The sequence below is a fragment of the Carya illinoinensis genome, chromosome 16 (assembly GCF_018687715.1).
Source record: "Carya illinoinensis cultivar Pawnee chromosome 16, C.illinoinensisPawnee_v1, whole genome shotgun sequence".
Taxonomy (NCBI): Eukaryota; Viridiplantae; Streptophyta; class Magnoliopsida; order Fagales; family Juglandaceae; genus Carya; species Carya illinoinensis.
The window spans coordinates 15,399,660-15,419,354 of NC_056767.1; the positions used below are offsets into that span (position 1 = coordinate 15,399,660).

Sequence of the window (19,695 nt, forward strand, 5' to 3'; positions counted from 1 at the left end):
GTGGTCATTCGCCTTTCCATTAGCTAAGTTGCCCTTAGTCATTTCGGGAAACTCTAGCTACCATCTCACCAACGGATCCCTTAATCCATAAATCCTAGCCATCCATCCCGTTTCCCCATCAACCTAGGATGACAACCCTAAACCGCCACTCCCAAAAGGATGCCTAGACAACTTGCTTTTCCAAAAGGCCAAAAAGCAAGTTGTCCACCCCCAATTTCGGAAAACCTAACACCACTACACAACTTGCTTTTCCTGAAAGGGCAAAAAGCAAGCTGTCCCATTTTTTTATTCCCATCCACTCAGCAACCCCTCACCAAGAACTAGCCCTACTCATCTTGCCTTTTCACTAGTCTAGAAGCCTTTGACAATTCGGGACATCCCACCTACTCACCTACGCATCATTACACTCAAACCCCACTTGCCGGCTAACAAAGCTCCCATTTCCACAAACCCTAGTCCACTTACCTAAAAGAGACCCCTAGACACCTTCCTTTAACTTTAGCTAACGCTGCCCCTCTCAAGTAAGGAAATCCTAATCACTCCAACTCTCACCCACGGACCCTAAGCCATCCAACTCTAGTCGACACCTATGAGTGGTAATCAACCAAATTGCCTTTCCACTAGTCAAGTCACCCCTCATCATTCGGGAAACCCTACCTTCCAACTACCCACGTGAAGCCGTAAGCTCTTAACCCTAGACACCCAACACCCCACCGATTACTCATGCCACCTCACACTTAGTCTCATAACCCTAGATGCCCCTCAAACCTCACGGATCCCTTCACCACTCAATCCTAGCCACCCACTAAAGAGGTAGGCTAGACCCCCTTTTTCCTTCATGACAAGTTGACCCCATCCACATATGGAAACCGGTTACTCACCATTTTCCCGAGCCATCCCAATCCGAGCCATCATCCTTCCTTCCATCCTTAGCTCAACCATTCGGCCAACACTCAAGAACCACACTAACCATATCACCTTGTGCTTCCATGCACTACACACATCCATACACTTAGGATACCCATAATCATCCCTTCCACCAAAAAAAACAACAAAAAAAAAAAAAAAAAACTTCATCAACCTAAGACCCTCCATGGCCGTGTAAGCTCAAGGCCAAGCAAGCAAGCAAGCAAGTTAGCTAGGCTCATTCGGTCATCATCACCACAAGGCGGCTTGGACCTAAAAAGCTCTGGTTTTGAGTAGAGAAACACTTAGAATTCATATTTTCCTTTGATTTTCACTCAGATTCGGAGAGGAGGATTCACACAAGCGATCATTCATGTAGCAACACAATTTCTTCTGCATCATTCACTCAAACTGCAGCACATTGAAGAACTTCTTGAGGAGTCCAATTGCTACTACAAATCAGCCTCCTCCACCACCTCAAATCTTCATCTCCATTCAATTGGCTTGATCCTTTCATTCCCTACTTGCTATGGCAATTCAGTTTTAAGTTTTTGCATTATTTTGGAGATTTTTGGCTTAGAAGTTTGAACGATTTTTTTGTTATTCATTTAGTTCATGTTATTTATTTTTATTGTTTCATTAAGCTTTCATTTTACTAGTGATTACAATTGCTATGGTTTAATTTGAGAATTTGTGATTTGAATATAACGATGAACCCTAGAACATTGATTTTGGGGCTTTTCAATTTTCAGTGCATGTTTTGTCAATTATTTTCTAATCTAGTTTAATTCTTAACTTAGTTTTATTAATTTCTGAATTTAATCTATTAGTCCTTTACATTTCAACCCGACAATCAAAATCTAAAAATACGAATCTAGTCCATGACTAGTACCCATTTCCATCCATTGCACATACCATCATTTTATTTTCTCTTTGTGAAGTTTTTCACACTTTTTCAACGAGTTTGATTTTTGAGTAACTTTCCCTGAGGAGACAATCTAAGAATTTATTTCTAATTATTACACGACATCCTCTTGCACTTGGGATAGCATTAGTGCTACTCATTTTTGAGTGAGTCAACAAGTATGAAGAAGATGACGGAAAGAAACATCCTTTTTCTTGTCTTTTAGATATTGCAAGGGTAATAGTTGTGCAGTGATGGAAGAGAAGCAGGCTACATCTTAAATTTATATAACTTGGAACTCCATTTTAGGTGGCGTACAGAGTGTATGATTTGATTCTAGCCCTCAACTCTCTAACCAAGAAAACAAACTAGCACTCAATATCAAGAATTTTCGACCACCGAAAAGATAGTACCTAAAATTCATTCTTAGCCTCATCTCTATAGCTTAGAAAACAAACCAATTTTTAGTATTTGTTAAATTTAATTATTGTTATATCATGGAAGTCATTAATTCTTTGAGAAAGTTGTGAACATCGAATGCTCTGTACCAGTTGTCAGGTGCTAATTTATTTTAACCAAAAGGAAATTATCGTAATAATAGCAAAAAATTAAATTAAAATTTGGCAACATGCATGTTTGGAAGCCACTTCCTGAGGTTATAATCAATATAACTTTCTTCTAAGAGTACTTACATGGACTATTTACCTAAAATCAATTATTAGATAATGTTAGATACAATCCTAACTAGAGTGTGGAAGTTCCGTCCACTCCATTTAAAAAGAAAAATGGAGTCTATGAGTAATGCTAGCTACAAGTCTCCCCTATGCCTTTGGTAAAAAAGTGAGTCTCACTAAAAAATAATGATTTTTTACACGTTTTTAAGGCAGAGAGTCCTTTCTTTTATAAATACTTGGGTAAGACTTATTTATTTAAAAATTATACAAATCATTTATATTGTCCAAATTATTTCGGCCATATATATGTCTTGATAGCCATACAGAACTCACCAATCAAAGATGAGCGAGGCATAATTAGCCAAAAAAAGTTGTAATAATATACCAAAAGCTTGATGACTTGATGACATATGACGTGATTCTGTAAATAAAAAACCTAGCTCGAAACCCCTCACTCTAATTTAAAAGAAGAAGAAGAAGAAAGGTCACAATAAGGCCCTTCATATTCTTGCCACCTGATTACCCGTTTATTGTGCTTCTCGTCTCGTACACTTTTTGGTAGTTGCTACTAATTTATTCATTCTTACTTCCATCCACTAGTTTCACGTTTCTTGTACTTCATGATAGTTACCGCTTTAAACATGACCTTTGTAATTATGTTATGACGTTGTTTCTGTTATGTTTATATCAAAAGTCATTTGTTTATATTGTTATTGTAAATACATGTTTATGAAATATCGATTTGTTATTTTGATATTCTTTTATAATCTACACTATGTACCTTCTTGCTCATGTTTAAACACTCTGAGTTGATGAACTCGCCTGTTTATCTTCACTACTTTTTTATCACATGACTTTGATAGTTGTAACAGTTGGAATAGATGGCATGTGACAGGATTGTAAGAGAAATGTAAGATAATTGTCAGGTGGCATAGGTTGATTGGTGAGATTTTAGAGACTGTGTAGTAGAGTTTGGTTTATTTTACTTTGAAAGAACTTTTTTAAGTACTTGGTACTTTCGAAAATATTGTATTTAAGCTTTCTTATAATTATGTATTTAGGTTGAAAGGTTCCCATGGTATGTGGCGTGACAAAAAGTGTACTATATTTACGAGAATAGCCTCAATGTATAGTAAAAATGTAATGAAAAATATTATGTCTCAATCATTTTCCTAAATTAAAATAAAAAAATCACAAGACAAGCCAACATGCTATCATTTTGGTGGTCGAAAACTCTTGATATTGAGTAGTAGTAATTTGTTTTCTTGGTTAGAGAGTCGAGGGCTAGAAACAACTCATACACTCTGTACGCCACGTAAAATGGATTTCCAAGTCATATAAATATAAGATGCAACCTGCTTCTCTTCCATCACTACACAACTATCACACTCTTGCAACATCTAAAAGACAAGAAAATAGGATGTTTTTTCGCTTCATCTTCTGCGTATTTATTCATTGTCATGTTAAGCCCCAAGGGCTCAAAGCCAACAACATATTCCTCTTAGCAGGACAAAGCAACATGGCTGGATGCGGAGGCGTTTACAATGACACCAAAACCAACTTGCTCAAATGGGATGGACAAGTTCCTCCACAATGCATTCCCACTTCCAAAATCCTCACACTATCTTTAACCAAGACTTGGGAAATAGCTTATGAACCTCTCCATAAGGAAATTGATAATTTGAAGACCTGCGGGATGGGACCAGGCATGCCCTTGTCCAACCAAATATTGGCAAAACTTCCAGACTTTGGAGTGATTGGTCTGGTCCCTTGTGCAGTAGGAGGAACAAAGATAGAAGAGTGGCAAAAGGGTACTATACTATACAATCAGTTGGTGGATAGGGCAAGAACTGCAATGCAAAGTGGTGGAAATATTCGTGCATTGATTTGGTATCAAGGAGAGAGTGATTGTGGAGAGCAAGACTCCATGCTCTATAAGGGAAGGTTGGAGAAGTTCTTCAATGATGTTCGACTAGATCTCAACTCTCCTGACCTCCCTATTATCTTGGTATTTTCTTTTATTTATTTATTACTTTCTTAGTTCAATTTGTTTGTGTAAAGTTTCTTAATTTATGTTTGTGTAGAGTATCTTAATTTTATATATGCTTTTAAACTTACAGACTGACATAGTTTCATACCATATATGATACGTTAGATATATCTAGCTTATAATAAAATTGACTTTACAATCTAACGGAAGCTTTTTGTGGAAGCTTTTTGTAGCTAAATCATTTCTCCTTTCACAAATTGGTTAGAGTACATGCAACATATATATATAACGCATCTTTGCAAATCATTATAAAAATTCTAAACATATATATACATATTTTTTGCAGGTTCTAATTTCTGTTGGAGAAGGAAACTTCCTAAGAAATGTAAGAGATGCTCAGGTGAATATAAACCTGAAGAATGTTGTGCGCATTGATGCCATGGGCTTAACCCTATTACCAGATCATTTGCATTTGGATACAAAGTCTGCTGTTAGCATTGGTCAAAAGCTAGCTAATAGTTTTCTAAACAACTTTTAGAAGTAATTAAGCCAATAATTAAACTTGGTTGATCGTTGAAATTCAATAATCTAAGTAAATAAGATGATTGTGTATGTATTGATCATGTGAAATGGGAGATAAATGTCGTATATATGATCCATTAATATTGCTCTTTCTTTCTATGTTAATGTATTTATTTCGTTTGATTATGATGTAGTACTCTAGCTAATATGCTGCCCTTTGGTAGCTAGAGAAATATTTGAACTATCATGAGAATTATAACTCATGCATGCATGGAATCGTGAGTAGTACTTACTGTGATGACCCACTTTCGCGTGTATTTTCGCTGAAGGGTTGTTTTTATTTTAATTAATATATTAGTTTATTTATTTTAATTTATTGCACTTTAAAATTGGTTTTTAATTTATTTGATGTTGTGTTTTATTTATTTTAGTCGTTTTACGGTTTTTAATCTCTTTCTCGGTAGTTTTGTTTTGTTTTCCCGGAGTGAGGATTGGACCTCATCTCTTTCCTACATCTCTTTTTCCCTTTTTTCCTTTTTCTTTTTTTCTCTTTTCTTTTTCTTCTTTCTTTTTTCTTTCTTTTCTTTTTTCTTCTTCCTTCCTCTCCCGATCGGCTCTCTCTCTCTCTCTCTCTCTCTCTCTCTCTCTCCTCTCCCACGCCGGAGCTGCCTTCTGCCCTCGACCCGCCGCCGTCCAGTCGCCGTGCGGCACACCGCCCCCACCGGTCGAAGCCTCTCCCTCCGGCGCACCTCCCCACCGAACCTCAACCCCATCCGGCCAGCCGTTTGGCCGGAAAACGCCCTTGAAGCTCCCACGGTTTTTGCCCCGATCCGCCGCCGTCGCTCCACCTCCGGCCACCATTTCTTCACCACTTCATCACCGGTCCCTTGCCATCCTAACCCACCCATTTTTGGCCCCTAATAGCCACCGGAACAGCTCCCACGAGCTGGCTTTCCTTTTTGGGAAATCCGGCCTCCTTCCGCCATTTTCGCCGCCACCCACGGCCAACCACCACTTCCAATAGCTTCATAATCATCCTTAGACCATTCCCTATCAATCCCAAGCCCTGGTTTGTCCCCGTTCAAAAGTGGGTATTTTACAACCCACAGCCACAGTGAATTTTCACTGTTATGTTGCTTTTTTTTCGCCATTTGCAACACCGCAAGCTTTCTAAAAATACCATATAGCGCTGTAAGTATTTTCCAAATCCTATTTTCAGATTTAAAAATATATTGCTCATTCAATAATTTTATTTGTTGGTTGGCTGATTCCGGACTGAGTCCGAGGAGTTCGGGGGTCAGATGAATGGTGGACGGAGTTGCTTGTTTTATTGAATTATGTTGGTTGATTATTTTTGTGCATTGATACGGCATTTACATGGTGCATGCACGTGTGTTTTTGTTTAATTGAGAAAAGCCTGTTTATTGGCGTAAGTGGACTTACGAGTGCATGTGTATCACGACCCCAAGCCGGGATGGGGTATTATCTCGGTGGAGCTCCTCTGGTCACTTGGGAGTGGAATTAACTGAGTGATGTCCCCTGGGTTGTCGCTGGGAGACAACGGGAGCGGGGGCTAGGGGATGCTTGGCTACAAACGCGCCGGGCGCGGAACCGGGCACCGCCCTACGCACCGACTACGTGGCCCTTCGCTGGTGAGGGCTAGAGGATGCTTGGCTACGAACGCGCGGGGCGCGGAACTGGGCATCGCTCGTTAGGTGTCACATGCGTGGTGGTACTCTGCGGTGTGGCACTGGAGCCAGGGTGTGCGGATGACCCCTAGGGGAGGTCATGGTGCATACGGATAAAATGGATAATGGTTTGAGATGAATAAAGGCCAAATGTGACTTTTGGCGTGATATTTGGAAAGGTTTTGTTTTTGGGCCAAATGAGATTTTTGGTGTGCATGGTAAAAATATGATTTTATGGGTTTTGCGCATTGGCATCACTTCATGCATATTGTTTGAGTTCTATATGCTTTTTATCTGGTGGTGTTTGTATTTTACTTACCTGCGGTACCATTTTTGGTTCCGTAGATTTTGGTGCAAGATTCGAGGAGGAGGAGGAAGAGGCTAAGCCCGAGGATGCGGCTCCGCCAGAGTTTTGAGTCGAAGTTATGCTTTATAGTTTGGTTTAAAACTATATTCGTGTTTTGCAATATTTTAATTATGTATGTTTTAAACAGCTTGTATTATATTAAGAAAATTCTGGTACTTAGTTATATGACTCTCGTTATCCGCTGCGTGTTTCTTCGTGTACATATGTTGCTTTTGCACACACTTGGCACTCGTCGATAAGGTGGTGACCCGGGTTGTCACCATCCGGACGTCTCGATTTTTCCGTGTCCGTGCTTGGGGATTTGCGGGCGTCACACTTACTGGGGAAGTCAATCCCATGGTTACTGTGAAGTTGTCCAAATGTTAATAAAAAACTAATAAATCTCAGAATGAAATTCTTATGTACCCATGATCATCAAAGTAGCAAAACTAACTTATCCATATCGACCAATGAAACATCTTATGACACTACAAGAAAAATGAAAATTTGTGATAGATTATATGCGATGACAATGACATTTGGGTGAGGGGTTTGCTTTTAGCAGATCACCTGCATTTGGATACAAATTCAGTCGTTCGCATTGGTCAGAAACTAGCTGATAGTTTTCTTTATAGCTTATATCACTAGAAGTAATTAAGTCTTGGAAGTTGCATGCATTTGGAAGTCGCGTACAGGAAATGTTGTGCCTAAGTTGCATGCATGCCTTGGTGGAGTTGAGGCTTTGCTAAGAGATCTGGGCCAGCAGTGTATATCATTTATTTGTATTTTTTGTTATTTTTTATATGGACACTAGCCATTTGTGTTTTGTATAATTAACTTAAATATGAATCTTCTTTTAATTTTTTAAATTAGTTATTGAGTTCCTTTATTTATTTATATTATTTAAATGCTATATTTATTATATAAACTAAATATTTACCTATAACTAATTAATAAGGTATTTTTTTGCAATTAAAATTTATAAAAATCCTACAACTATTCGAGCATACAACTTGAAGCTTTCGAACGTATTTTCTACTCCCACCAAATATTTATCCATCTAAACCAAGGGAAAGATGTTAAAAGTTTTGCTAAAACACACACAACACATACCCGGAAGGCGTAGAAAGACTATATTGAGTCATTGTTGGTTGATTTACACTTCAATTGTTTGAGACTCTAATGAACCATATCCTAATGGCTTAGGAAGAAATATGAAATGAATTAAATGAGAAAAGGGACAAGCCAGGGATCAAAAATAAAATAAAAAATAAAAAAAAAAAAGAGAGAGAAGAATCCTTTAGGTAGACTAGTGGTAAGGGCTGACTTGTGAAAGTGTGGGTAGGCACACATTCATAGGTCCGATTACCCCACTAGGAAATCTAAAAACATAAGAAAACAAAAATTATATTTGTGTAGTGGAAAAGGCTGCCTATTACCGAGGTCCTTACAAAAAAAAAAAAGTAAGCGCCTTTCAAAGTGTAATGGCGTGAAAGCCGCCACTACAATGGTTTTGAATTAGAGTAAGACCATGTGGTTTTCTCAGATTGGTTGTTGTGATTGAAACTATTAATGTCTCTTGGTAGTCGATCTTGGAATTCTAACCCCATTTCCATGCACTTGAAAGAAAGCAAGCTTTGTTACATGTAATTCCCTTCGTTGATTAACTAAATTGTGTATAAATCTCTTAGTTGATACAAAATTCATATTAATTTATCTCCAGTGTTCTTAAACTCAACAAGTCTATTTCATAGCATGTGATTCTTGGACTTTCTGAAATTGTATTTGGTAATCTCACCTTTGCATGAATTCTTTCACTCTTTTTGCTAGAGACTAGCAAAGAGCTAGTTGGGGGGTGTGATGAAGTGTTAGAAATGCATAATTAAGCTGTTTTAGTGAGTGATTTATTACATCAAAGAATGGTTGGACACTCAATTATGCATCAAAATTTTAACACCTAATGGAAATTTATTGATGATAATATTTTGCACATCAAAGTTTCATATTTGCTCTTGAAATACTTAAACTATAATATCATTTCATTTATATATTATAGGGCATTTATGGAAGAAAGAAAGAGTGGGACCTATAAAGAAATAAAAGAATTGATTATGAGTGGAGCAGGAACACTCACACAAGCAGCATCACATGGACAGCAGATAGCATCATTCGGACCAGTTCACACATGTAGACCAGCAAAGCATTCAGATTCACACATGCAGGAACACAGCAGCAGAAAGACACCCATTAACACATGCAGAAGCACATCACACATGCAAAAAAGTGCAACACACACGCAGCATGTTACAGCAGACAGCAGCCTTCGGACACCACTCACACCAGCTCACACACGCTGTACAGCAGCAGAAAGACACCCATTCACACATGCAGAAAAGTGCAATACACATGCAGACGAGCAGAGCATTCGGACTCAAACATGCAACACACACATGCAGAAAAGTGACACACCCACTCACTCGAATGTGCAGCAGCTGCTACAGCAGGAGAAGAAATGGACGTAGCACATGCAGCATCATTCAGACCAGTTCACACATGCAGTAGACTCACACATGCAGCATGTTACAGCAGACAGCAGCCTTCGAACAGCAGCACACCACACGTACTGACCATTGCAAGATAAATAGAACCAAGCACATGGCTGGAAGGGAAGCTGTTCACTTCACCTTTCTTGCTTCTGCACATGGAAGTTGAACGTGCAGCAACAGGGTTTTTTTTTTTATTTCTTTTTCTTTTTCATGTGGACGGGAAGCAGCAGCAGGAGATTAGCTATTTAGCTGGAAGCAGCAGTAGAGAGGAGGGGAGCTTTTGCTTTTACTTTTCTTTCGTTTCAGACGCTAAGGAGTAGAGTAGTGCAGAGTTTTTTTATTTCATTTCTTTTTCCGTTTGAGAGAAGGCGGTTTGTTTTAGTTTTTATTCATTCCTTTTGTTTTCGCTCGGCTGTTTTTTTTTTTGTGGTCTTTTCGTTTACGCTAGACCTCATTGCTGCTGGTTTACATTTATTATATTATGCTTTTCTTTTCTTTTTACAGTTCCAGACCTCGTTGAGGAATTCGGCAACATTTTATTTTTCTTTCCTGTTAGTTTAGACCTTGGCGGCTAGGAGGGAGCTTTGGTTTTAACCTTTTCGTTTAGACGCTATGCAGTTTTTAATTTGAGGAGTCGAATCCATTTTTTTTTTATTTGTTCTTAGTTCAGATCATTGTTCGGTTGGGAGTATATTATTTCTTTGAATTTTTCTTTTACATTTTGGACGGAGGGCCCCCTCTCTCTCTCTCGAGTTTCATTGTTCTTTTGGCTGTTTTCTTCGTTACTTTAGAGACGCAGGGGAGACGGTGGCCTTGCGGCGCTGGTTTCATTTTTTTTGCTTTACGTTGTAGTGTTTTTCAGTTGTTATTTCAGAGGACTCATTTTCAGTTTTATTATTTTTTTAGTTACCCAGTTTTCTTTCCTAAAGTTCTTAGTTGAGTTGGCGTGGAGCTTGTGGTTTTATTTATTTATTTTTATTTCTTCTCACAAATTTTTTTATGGCTTTGCTTAGATTAATCTTTGTTGTTAGAATTATCATACGTAGGTAATTTTTGAAGCTTGGGTTGTGGAACGAAGCTTGATTTGTTATGGATTCTAGATCGATGCAATATTTTGTTGTTAATTGTTGATTTCACATATGTTACTAGTCGGATTTAAATTGAAAATAGATTGCAGCTCTTGCTCTTGTTTTGTTGTTGACGTAAGGCACAACAAAAGCTTGAAAACTATCAAGGCCTCTCTCAGTTGTTTGTTAATGTGTGTTCGGCTAGTAAAGTAGAAAATCCCTTAGGAAAATATTGCAAAACTTGAGCTTATCTTTTTATCTTCCGATTATCAATGCCTTGATTGGGTTGTTAATCGAGAAAATTATCTAGAATCCAAAATAGAGAGAGTCTCATGCCCAACCCAAGTGTTCGTTAATTTGTTGTTTTAGAAACTCTAATTTCAACTTTGATTATCTTTTTGCATTGCATTTGAATTTTATTTTCATCACTCATACTTGATTCATTTGTTACTTACAAATCTCCTATACGCTTTGATAACCCATTGTCCCTGTGGAATACGATTCTGGACTTATCCTTGATACAACTTGACACTTCTACACTTGGAAGCACATTCAACCACGAGTCAAGTTTTTGGGGCCGTTGCCGGGGACAACTGGTGCTTATTAGAGCATTCCTCTACTACTGAGAGGACGTTGTGGAGCTGTGAACCTTTTCATAGCCTGGGTGACATATAATCTTTTTCCCTTCTCTCTGTTTATTTTTCATGATCTTTGATTATCTGCTCTTGTTTGTATGACTAGTTGGACTAGAGACCATACATCTCGACTGTTTAGGACAGAATCATTGACATCTTTTAGCTCTGCATCATCTTCTGTAGAATGATCATCAGACACTGATAGTATCATGGCTGAAAATGAGCATCATGATAGGGAAGTGGACAATCCAAACAGGACTCTTAGAGAGTATCTTCAGCCTCTTAGGACTAGCACACCTTCTTGCATCATTTTACCTATTAATGCAAATGCTTTTAATTTCAAACCCGGGATGATTCCATTGTTACCACACTTTCATGGTATGGAATCTGAAAACCCCTATTTGCATATCAAAGAGTTTGAAGAAGTGTGTTCCACATTCATGGATAGAACATGCACTGATGAAGTCATAAGATTGAAACTGGTTCCATTTTCCTTAAAAGACAAGGCTAAGACATGGTTGAATTCCTTAAGACCAAGATCCATTGGGACTTGGCAAGAAATGCAAACTGAATTTTTAAAGAAATTTTTTCCCACGCATAGAACCAATGCCTTGAAAAGACAGATCATGAATTTTGGCCAAAAGGATGTGGAAACATTTTATCATTGTTGGGAATGATTCAAAGACCTTTTAAATGCATGTCCTCATAGAAGCTCCTGCCGCTCTCATCTCTCTAGAAACCAGAAATCAAATATCTCCTCAGAGGGAAGCGGGAGCTTCGGCTCCTTCCTCCCTCCCTCCCTCCCGCTCCTTTGTTGTTTTTCTTTGTTTTGTTTTTCCTTTATTTTTTTGTTAGTTTTCTCTTTTGTAGGCCCAGTTCCTAGATCTGGTTTTTTGGTTATAGGGAGACGGTTCTAGTCTCCATGGCTTTGGAGCTTTGGCGCTAGGCGTTGGGGGTTTTCAAGTCCAGTTGTTTTGGGGAAGCGTTGCCTGTCTTCCCGAGGAACGTAGCTCACGGTGATTGAGATGGTGGAGAAGGTTGAAGACGAGGTGGCCTACGGCATTCAAGTCGGTGCGGGTCAGAACGAAGGTGAAAACGCCGGAGAAATGCATGGGGAGGGCTTGTTTTTCCCTGGCGAGATGCCGGAGAGCATAGCTTTTCTATGGCCTGCGGAGGACCGCCGGAGTATGCACGCATCCGGTGTTTTCAGACTTTGGGGAGGAGCTTGGAGCCTTCAGCAGCCCCTGTTTTCAGATGGCGAGGAAAGTTTGGAGCCGTGAGCTGCGCATGGTGTTGATCTGCACCTGGTTGGGGGGGGGAGGGGGGGCGCCGCGCGATGAGGGGGCAACAGCAGAAGTTAGAGATGAAACCCTAAATGGGTTTGTACGTGGGCTGGGTTTTGTTGGGCTGCGCTGTGTACGTGGGCTGGGTTTTTGGGTTGGGATGCGCTGTGTTATGCTTGGGCTGGGCCCAGGTTGTTTCTTTGTGTGGTTGTTTGATGTATGTATTTTATTTGTTTTAATTAGCAATAGGGAACATAGTCTCTAAGACCGAGGGTCCGTAGAGTTTGTACTCCACTCCTTGGGAGGGGGAGTTATGTGGACTGTCTTTCTAAGACAGAGGTTAGTCTCTCAGATGGTTAGTCTGGAGATCTGTCCCTCAGACGATTAGTCTGGACGCCTTGGGCAAGACCCTGTCAGTCGCAAAGAAATTTGTGGACTGAAGAGCGAGTAAATGTTTATATTTAACTTGTATTTTACAAGTTAAATGTTGTAATTGTCCGCTTTAATAAATGGAATTTCATTTAAAAAAAAAATGCATGTCCTCATCATGGATATGAGAATTGGAGGGTCATTAGTTTTTTTTATGAGGGTTTGCAACAAAAAATGAGACAATTTGTGGAGATCATGTGTAATGGAGCGTTTTTTAACAAAGAACCCGAGGAAGCTTTTGAATATTTTGATTATCTAGCTAAAAATGCACAATCATGGGATACATCTGATGTCCATGATAGGTCGGAAAGTTCAAGGACAATTTCAGGGGGTAGGAAATATAATCTGAGAGAAGTAGATGATTTGAATGCTAGGTTGGCTATGATTTCTAAGAAATTAGAAACCATAGAAATGAAGAAAGTGAATGAAGTACAAGCTGTATCTCAGATTACCTTGAGCAGTAATATTTGTAAGGGCCAAGGGCATTCAACTAATGATTGCACGACCATTCCTGCCTTTAAAGAAGTTCTCTTGGATCAATCTAATGCTGTTAATATGGTTGCTAAATCTTTTTCAGGTCCTTATTCCAACACTTACAATTCGGGATGGAGAAATCACCCTAATTTTAGTTGGAGGGGTGAACAAGCTGCTTTACCTGCACCCAACATAGCTGATCCTTCACAAATTGTACCCTACACTACCCCAGGAGGTCCAGGACCATCTCAATATGCCAACCACATGGTCCCAGCTCAGAAAAAGAACCTTGAAGACAATTTCCAGCAATTATCCACCAACTTCCAGCAGCTGTCCACCAATTTTCAACAATTCATGCAAAGCCAAGCTGCTATCAACAATCAAAATTCACAAGCCATTGCTGAGATTCAAGGGTCAGTCACAAGGTTGACTACAACCATGAGTGCTCAAGAGAAAGGGAAGTTCCCTGCACCATCTCAGACTAATCCCCAAGGCCAAAACCAGAAATTTCAAAGTATGGCAGGGGATTCAAATGTCAAGCAAGTCAAGGCTATTACAACCTTGAGAAGTGGTAAGGTGATTGGCATTCCAGCTCAAGAGGTAGATAAGAATGGTAACACTTCTAAACCTCCTTCTGAAAATGAGGCACATGATCCTTTGAAATCTGAAAGTGTACCAAGCACTACACTTGCACCTTTTCCTCAAAGGTTAGCCCATTTGCACAAAAATAAACATCACACTGAAATTCTTGAAATTTTTAAGCAAGTTAGGATTAATATACCATTGTTAGATGCTATTCAACAGATTCCTACATATGCTAAATTTTTAAAGGATTTATGTACCGTAAAAAGAAAATTGAATGTGCAAAAGAAAGCTTTTCTTACTGAGCAAGTTAGTGCTATTATCCAAACCAACACTCCTCCCAAATACAAGGATCCAGGATCCCCTACCATAGCTTGCATGATAGGGAGCTCAAAAATAGGCCAAGCATTATTAGACTTAGGTTCAAGTGTGAACTTATTGCCTTATAATGTTTATGTTTAGCTTGGATTGGGTGAGTTGAAATCTACTTCTATCACATTGCAGTTGGCTGATAGGTCTATTAAGATTCCAAGGGGTGTTGTGGAAAATGTTTTGGTTCAAGTAGACAAATTCTACTATCCAGTAGACTTTGTCGTACTCGACATGCAATTGACTAATCATTCTACTTTCCAAGCACCTGTTATCTTAGGAAGACCCTTCTTGGCTACTTCTAATGCACTGATAAATTGTAGAAGTGGAGTTTTAAAGTTGAGTTTTGGAAATATGACCTTGGAGCTAAATATTTTTAATCTTTGCAGGCAACCGCAAGAAGTTGAAGAAGTTCATGAAGTGAATTTGCTGGAAAATTTCATTGATGAAAATTCTACACATTACTTTCAACTTATTGACTCTTTAGAGGAATTTGAAGAAGATTTGAAAATATTTGATAATGTTACTAACTCATCTCTTGTTTCCTCAATAGGTCAGCAAGTTACACCACCATGGAGGCCAAAATTTGAGCAACTTCCACCATTGACATCGACCCTCAAGCCTTCGGAGGAGCAATCCCCAACTTTGGACTTCAAACCTCTTCCATTGGAGTTGAAGTATGCTTTCTTAGGACCACAAAGCACCTTCCTTGTGGTAATTTCTTCTCACTTAACTAGTGAATAAGAAGATAAATTGCTAGATGTGCTTAAGAAGCATAAAAAATCTATTGGTTGGACAATGGCTGATATAAAAGGTATAAGTCCCTTGGAGTGTACCCATAGGATTTATTTAGAAGATGATGTAAAGTCTTCTAGGGAAATGCAAAGAAGGTTGAATCCCATAATGAAGGAAGTGGTTAAAGGTGAGGTGTTGAAATTGCTTGATGTGGGTATCATTTACCCCATCTCGGATAGCAAGTGGGTAAGTCCTATTCATGTAGTTCCAAAAAAATCCGGGCTTACCATTGTTAAAAATGAACAAAATGAATTGATTCCTACGAGGATTCCTACTGGTTGGCGCATGTGTATAGATTATAGGAAGTTGAATGCCGCCACTAGGAAAGATCATTTTCCTTTGCCTTTTCTTGATCAAGTGTTAGAAAAAGTTGCTGGACATGCCTTTTATTGTTTCTTAGATGGATTCTCAGGTTACTATCAATTAGAAATAACACCAGAGGATCAAGAAAAGACCACCTTTACTTGTCCTTTTGGTACTTTTGCTTTTAGGAGAATGCCTTTCGGTTTATGCAATGCACCAACAACTTTTCAAAGATGCATGCTTAGCATCTTTAGTGACATGATTGAGAACACTCTAGAAGTGTTTATGGATGATTTTCTATATTTGGTGATTCATTTGAGAGTTGTTTAACCAATTTACAAGTTGTTTTGGCCGGGCGTGAAGAGAAGCAATTGCTACTTAATTGGGAGAAGTGCCATTTCATGGTACAACATGGCACTGTTCTGGGACATATTGTTTCATCTAGAGGACTTGAAGTAGATAGAGCAAAAATTGAGTTGATTTCTAAACTTCCTACACCTAAGTCAATAAAAGACATTAGATCTTTTCTTGGGCATGCAGGTGTTTATAGGAGATTTATCAAAGACTTTAGCTCTACTTCTAAGCCTCTATGTAAGCTATTGATGAATGATGTAAAATTTGATTGGACACTCGAGTGTCAAGAAGCTTTTTGTTGGCTTAAAACTTTGCTAACCACTGCTCCTATTCTTCAACCTCCTGATTGGTCACTTTCTTTTGAAATCATGTGTGATGCAAGTGATTTTGCTATAGGAGCTGTTCTTGGACAGCGTAGCAACAAACTTCCTTATGTCATTTACTATGCAAGTAAAACTTTGAATTTTGCTCAAAAAAATTATTCTACTACTGAAAAAGAATTACTTCTTGTGGTATTTGCTTTAGAGAAGTTTCGTGCATATATTCTTGGTTCTCCTATAGTCATCTTTATTGACCATGCAGCTCTCAAGTATTTATTGGCAAAGAAAGATGCAAAACCAAGGTTGATTAGATGGATACTTTTACTCCAGGAGTTCAATATTATCATCAAGGACAAGAAAGGAGTAGAGAATGTGGTAGCCGACTATTTGTCTAGTCTCACATTGGCTGAAACTGAACACAGCCAACACCTGTTCTTGATTCTTTTCCTGATGAACATCTTATGTTAGTTGAAAATTTGCCTTGGTTTGCTGATGTAGGAAATTTCTTGGTGACAGGACAAACACCACCTCATTGGAGCGCTCAAGATATACGGAAATTCATGCATGAGGTGAGATCGTTCTTTTACGATGATCCTTACCTTTTCAAGTATTGTTCAGATCAAATCATTAGGAAGTGTGTACCCAATGATGAAATTTCTGGTGTCTTAAATTTTTGCCATACGAAAGCTTGTGGTGGGCATTTTTCAGCCCACAAAACAGTGGCCAAAATTCTTCAAAGCGGATTTTATTGGCCAACCATGTTCAAGGATGCCTTTAGTTTTTGTAAAACTTGTGAACCTTGTCAGAAATTAGGAGGAATCACTAGGAGAAATATGATGCCTATGCAACCCATACTAGTGATTGAAATTTTTGATTGTTGGGGGATAGATTTTATGGGACCATTTCCTTCTTCTTATGGCTATTTATACATTTTGCTTGTTGTTGACTATGTTTCTAAGTGGGTTGAGGCAGTCCCTTGCAAATCTAATGATCATCAAGTTGTTTTAAAATTTTTGAAAGAAAACATTTTTGCAAGGTTTGGCATGCCTAAAGCCATAATCAGTGATAATGGCACCCACTTTTGTAACAAGCATTTCTCGGCCTTAATGAAGAAGTATGGTATCCATCATAAAATCTCTACTCCCTATCATCCTTAAACTAATGGACAAGCTGAACTAGCAAATAGGGAGATTAAAAACATTCTTGAAAAAACAGTTAACCCAAACAGGAAGGATTGGTCTTTGAGATTGTCTGATGCCTTGTGGGCTTATAGAACAGCCTTTAAAACCATTTTGGGCATGTCTCCATATAGACTAGTGTATGGTAAGGCTTGCCATTTGCCTTTAGAGTTGGAACATAGAGCGTATTGGGCCATTAAGCAATGCAATTTTAACATTGATAAAGCTGGTTGTGTGAGAAAATTGCAGTTGTCTGAGTTGGATGAGTTGAGGAAGGATGCCTACAACAACTCTAAGTTGTCCAAAGAAAGAATGAAGAACTTCCATGACAAACACATCCAACGTAAGACTTTTGAGCCTAATCAAAAAGTGTTATTGTACAACTCTCGGTTACACTTGTTCCTTAGTAAGTTAAGGTCTCGATGGAGTGGGCCTTATGTGGTACAAACTGTTTTTCCTCATTGTGCTATAGAGATAATGAATCCTCTCAATGGTAACATTTTTAAGGTTAATGGTCAAAGGCTCAAGCCTTTTATTTCTAACTTTGCACCTGAGGAATCTACTCTACATTTGCTTGATCCTAATTGATGGTTCTTGATCTATCCATCTCTTTTCATTGTTTTCTTTTGTTCTTCAGTTTTTATTTTTATTTTGGCTGCATTCCTTTCAAAGCTATCCAGGTACTTCCTTTTCCTCTTCCCTTCAGTTTTTCTTTGAATTTTCGGTTCTTCTGTTAGTTGTTTTGCCCCTTAACTACTCTCTTTGTATAAATTCTTTCGTTTCTCTTGCATCGTTGATGACAATGCTACAATCTAGTTGGGGGGTGGAAGAGAATTTATTTCTCTGTTTGCATGCCTTAGACATATTTTGGTCCACTTAAAAAAAAAAAAAAGGAGATTTGTTGAGGTCGTGGGAACATGTGGAATGTAGTGCAAATAAGAGTATATGTCAAAAGAGGGATTTATCCATTTTATTTAGTTGTTAAACCAAGGGAAAGATGTTAAAAGTTTTGCTAAAACACACACAACACATACCCGGAAGGCCTAAAAAGACTACATTGAGTCATTGTTGGTTGATTTACACTTCAATTGTTTGAGACTCTATTGAACCATATCCTAATGACTTAGGAAGAAATCTGAAATGAATTAAATGAGAAAAGAGACAAGCCAGGGATCAAAAATAAAAAATAAAAAAATAAAAAAAAGAGAGAGAGAGAGAGAGAGAGAAGAATTCTTTAGGTAGACTAGTGGTAAGGGCTGACTTGTGAAAGTGTGGGTAGGCGCACATTCATAGGTCCGATTACCCCACTAGGAAATCTAAAAACATAAAAAAATAAAAATTACATTTGTGTAGTGGAAAAGGCTGCCTATTACTGGGGTCCTTACAAAAAAAAAAAAGTAAGCGCCTTTCAAAGTGTAATGGCGTGAAAGCCGCCACTACAATGGTTTTGAATTAGAGTAAGACCATGTGGTTTTCTCAGATTGGTTGTTGTGATTGAAACTGTTAATGTCTCTTGGTAGGCGATCTTGGAATTCTAACCCCATTTCCATGCACTTGAAAGAAAGCAAGCTTTGTTACATGTAATTCCCTTGGTTGATTAACTAAATTGTGTATTAATCTCTCAGTTGATACAAAATTCATATTAATCTATCTCCAGTGTTGTTAAACTCAACAAGTCTATTTCATAGCATGTGATTCTTGGATTTTCTAAAATTGTATTTGGTAATCTCACCTTTGCATGAATTCTTTCACTCTTTTTGCTAGAGACTAGCAAAGAGCTAGTTGGGGGGTGTGATGAAGTGTTAGAAATGCATAATTAAGTTGTTTTAGTGAGTGATTTATTACATCAAAGAATGGTTGAACACTTAATTATGCATCAAAATTTTAACACTTAATGAAAATTTCTTGATGATAATATTTTGCACATCAAAGTCTCATATTTGCTCTTGAAATACTTAAACTATAATATCATTTCATTTATATATTATAGAGCATTTATGGAAGAAAGAAAGAGTGGGACCTATAAAGAAATAAAAGAATTGATTATGAGTGGAGCAGGAACACTCAAACAAGCAGCATCACATGGACAGCAGATAGCATCATTCGGACCAGTTCACACATGCAGACCAGCAAAGCATTCGGATTCACACATGCAGGAACACAGCAGCAGAAAGACACCCATTCACACATGCAAAAGCACATCACACATGCAAAAAAGTGCAACATACACGCAACACGTTACAGCAGATAGCAGCCTTCGGACACCACTCACACCAGCTCACACACGTTGTACAATAGCAGAAAGACACCCATTCACACATGTAGAAAAG

The 19,695-nt window shown here is 38.4% G+C and overlaps 1 protein-coding gene across 1 annotated transcript; it reads left to right on the forward strand.

Moving 5' to 3' along the window:
- The first annotated feature begins 3,832 nt into the window (after positions 1 to 3,832).
- On the forward strand, positions 3,833 to 5,012 carry LOC122298861 (probable carbohydrate esterase At4g34215). Its single transcript, XM_043108707.1, has 2 exons — positions 3,833 to 4,492; positions 4,821 to 5,012. Exons 1-2 carry the CDS (start codon positions 3,833 to 3,835, stop codon positions 5,010 to 5,012), a joined length of 852 nt encoding a protein of 283 aa, XP_042964641.1.
- Positions 5,013 to 19,695: the final 14,683 nt, after the last annotated feature.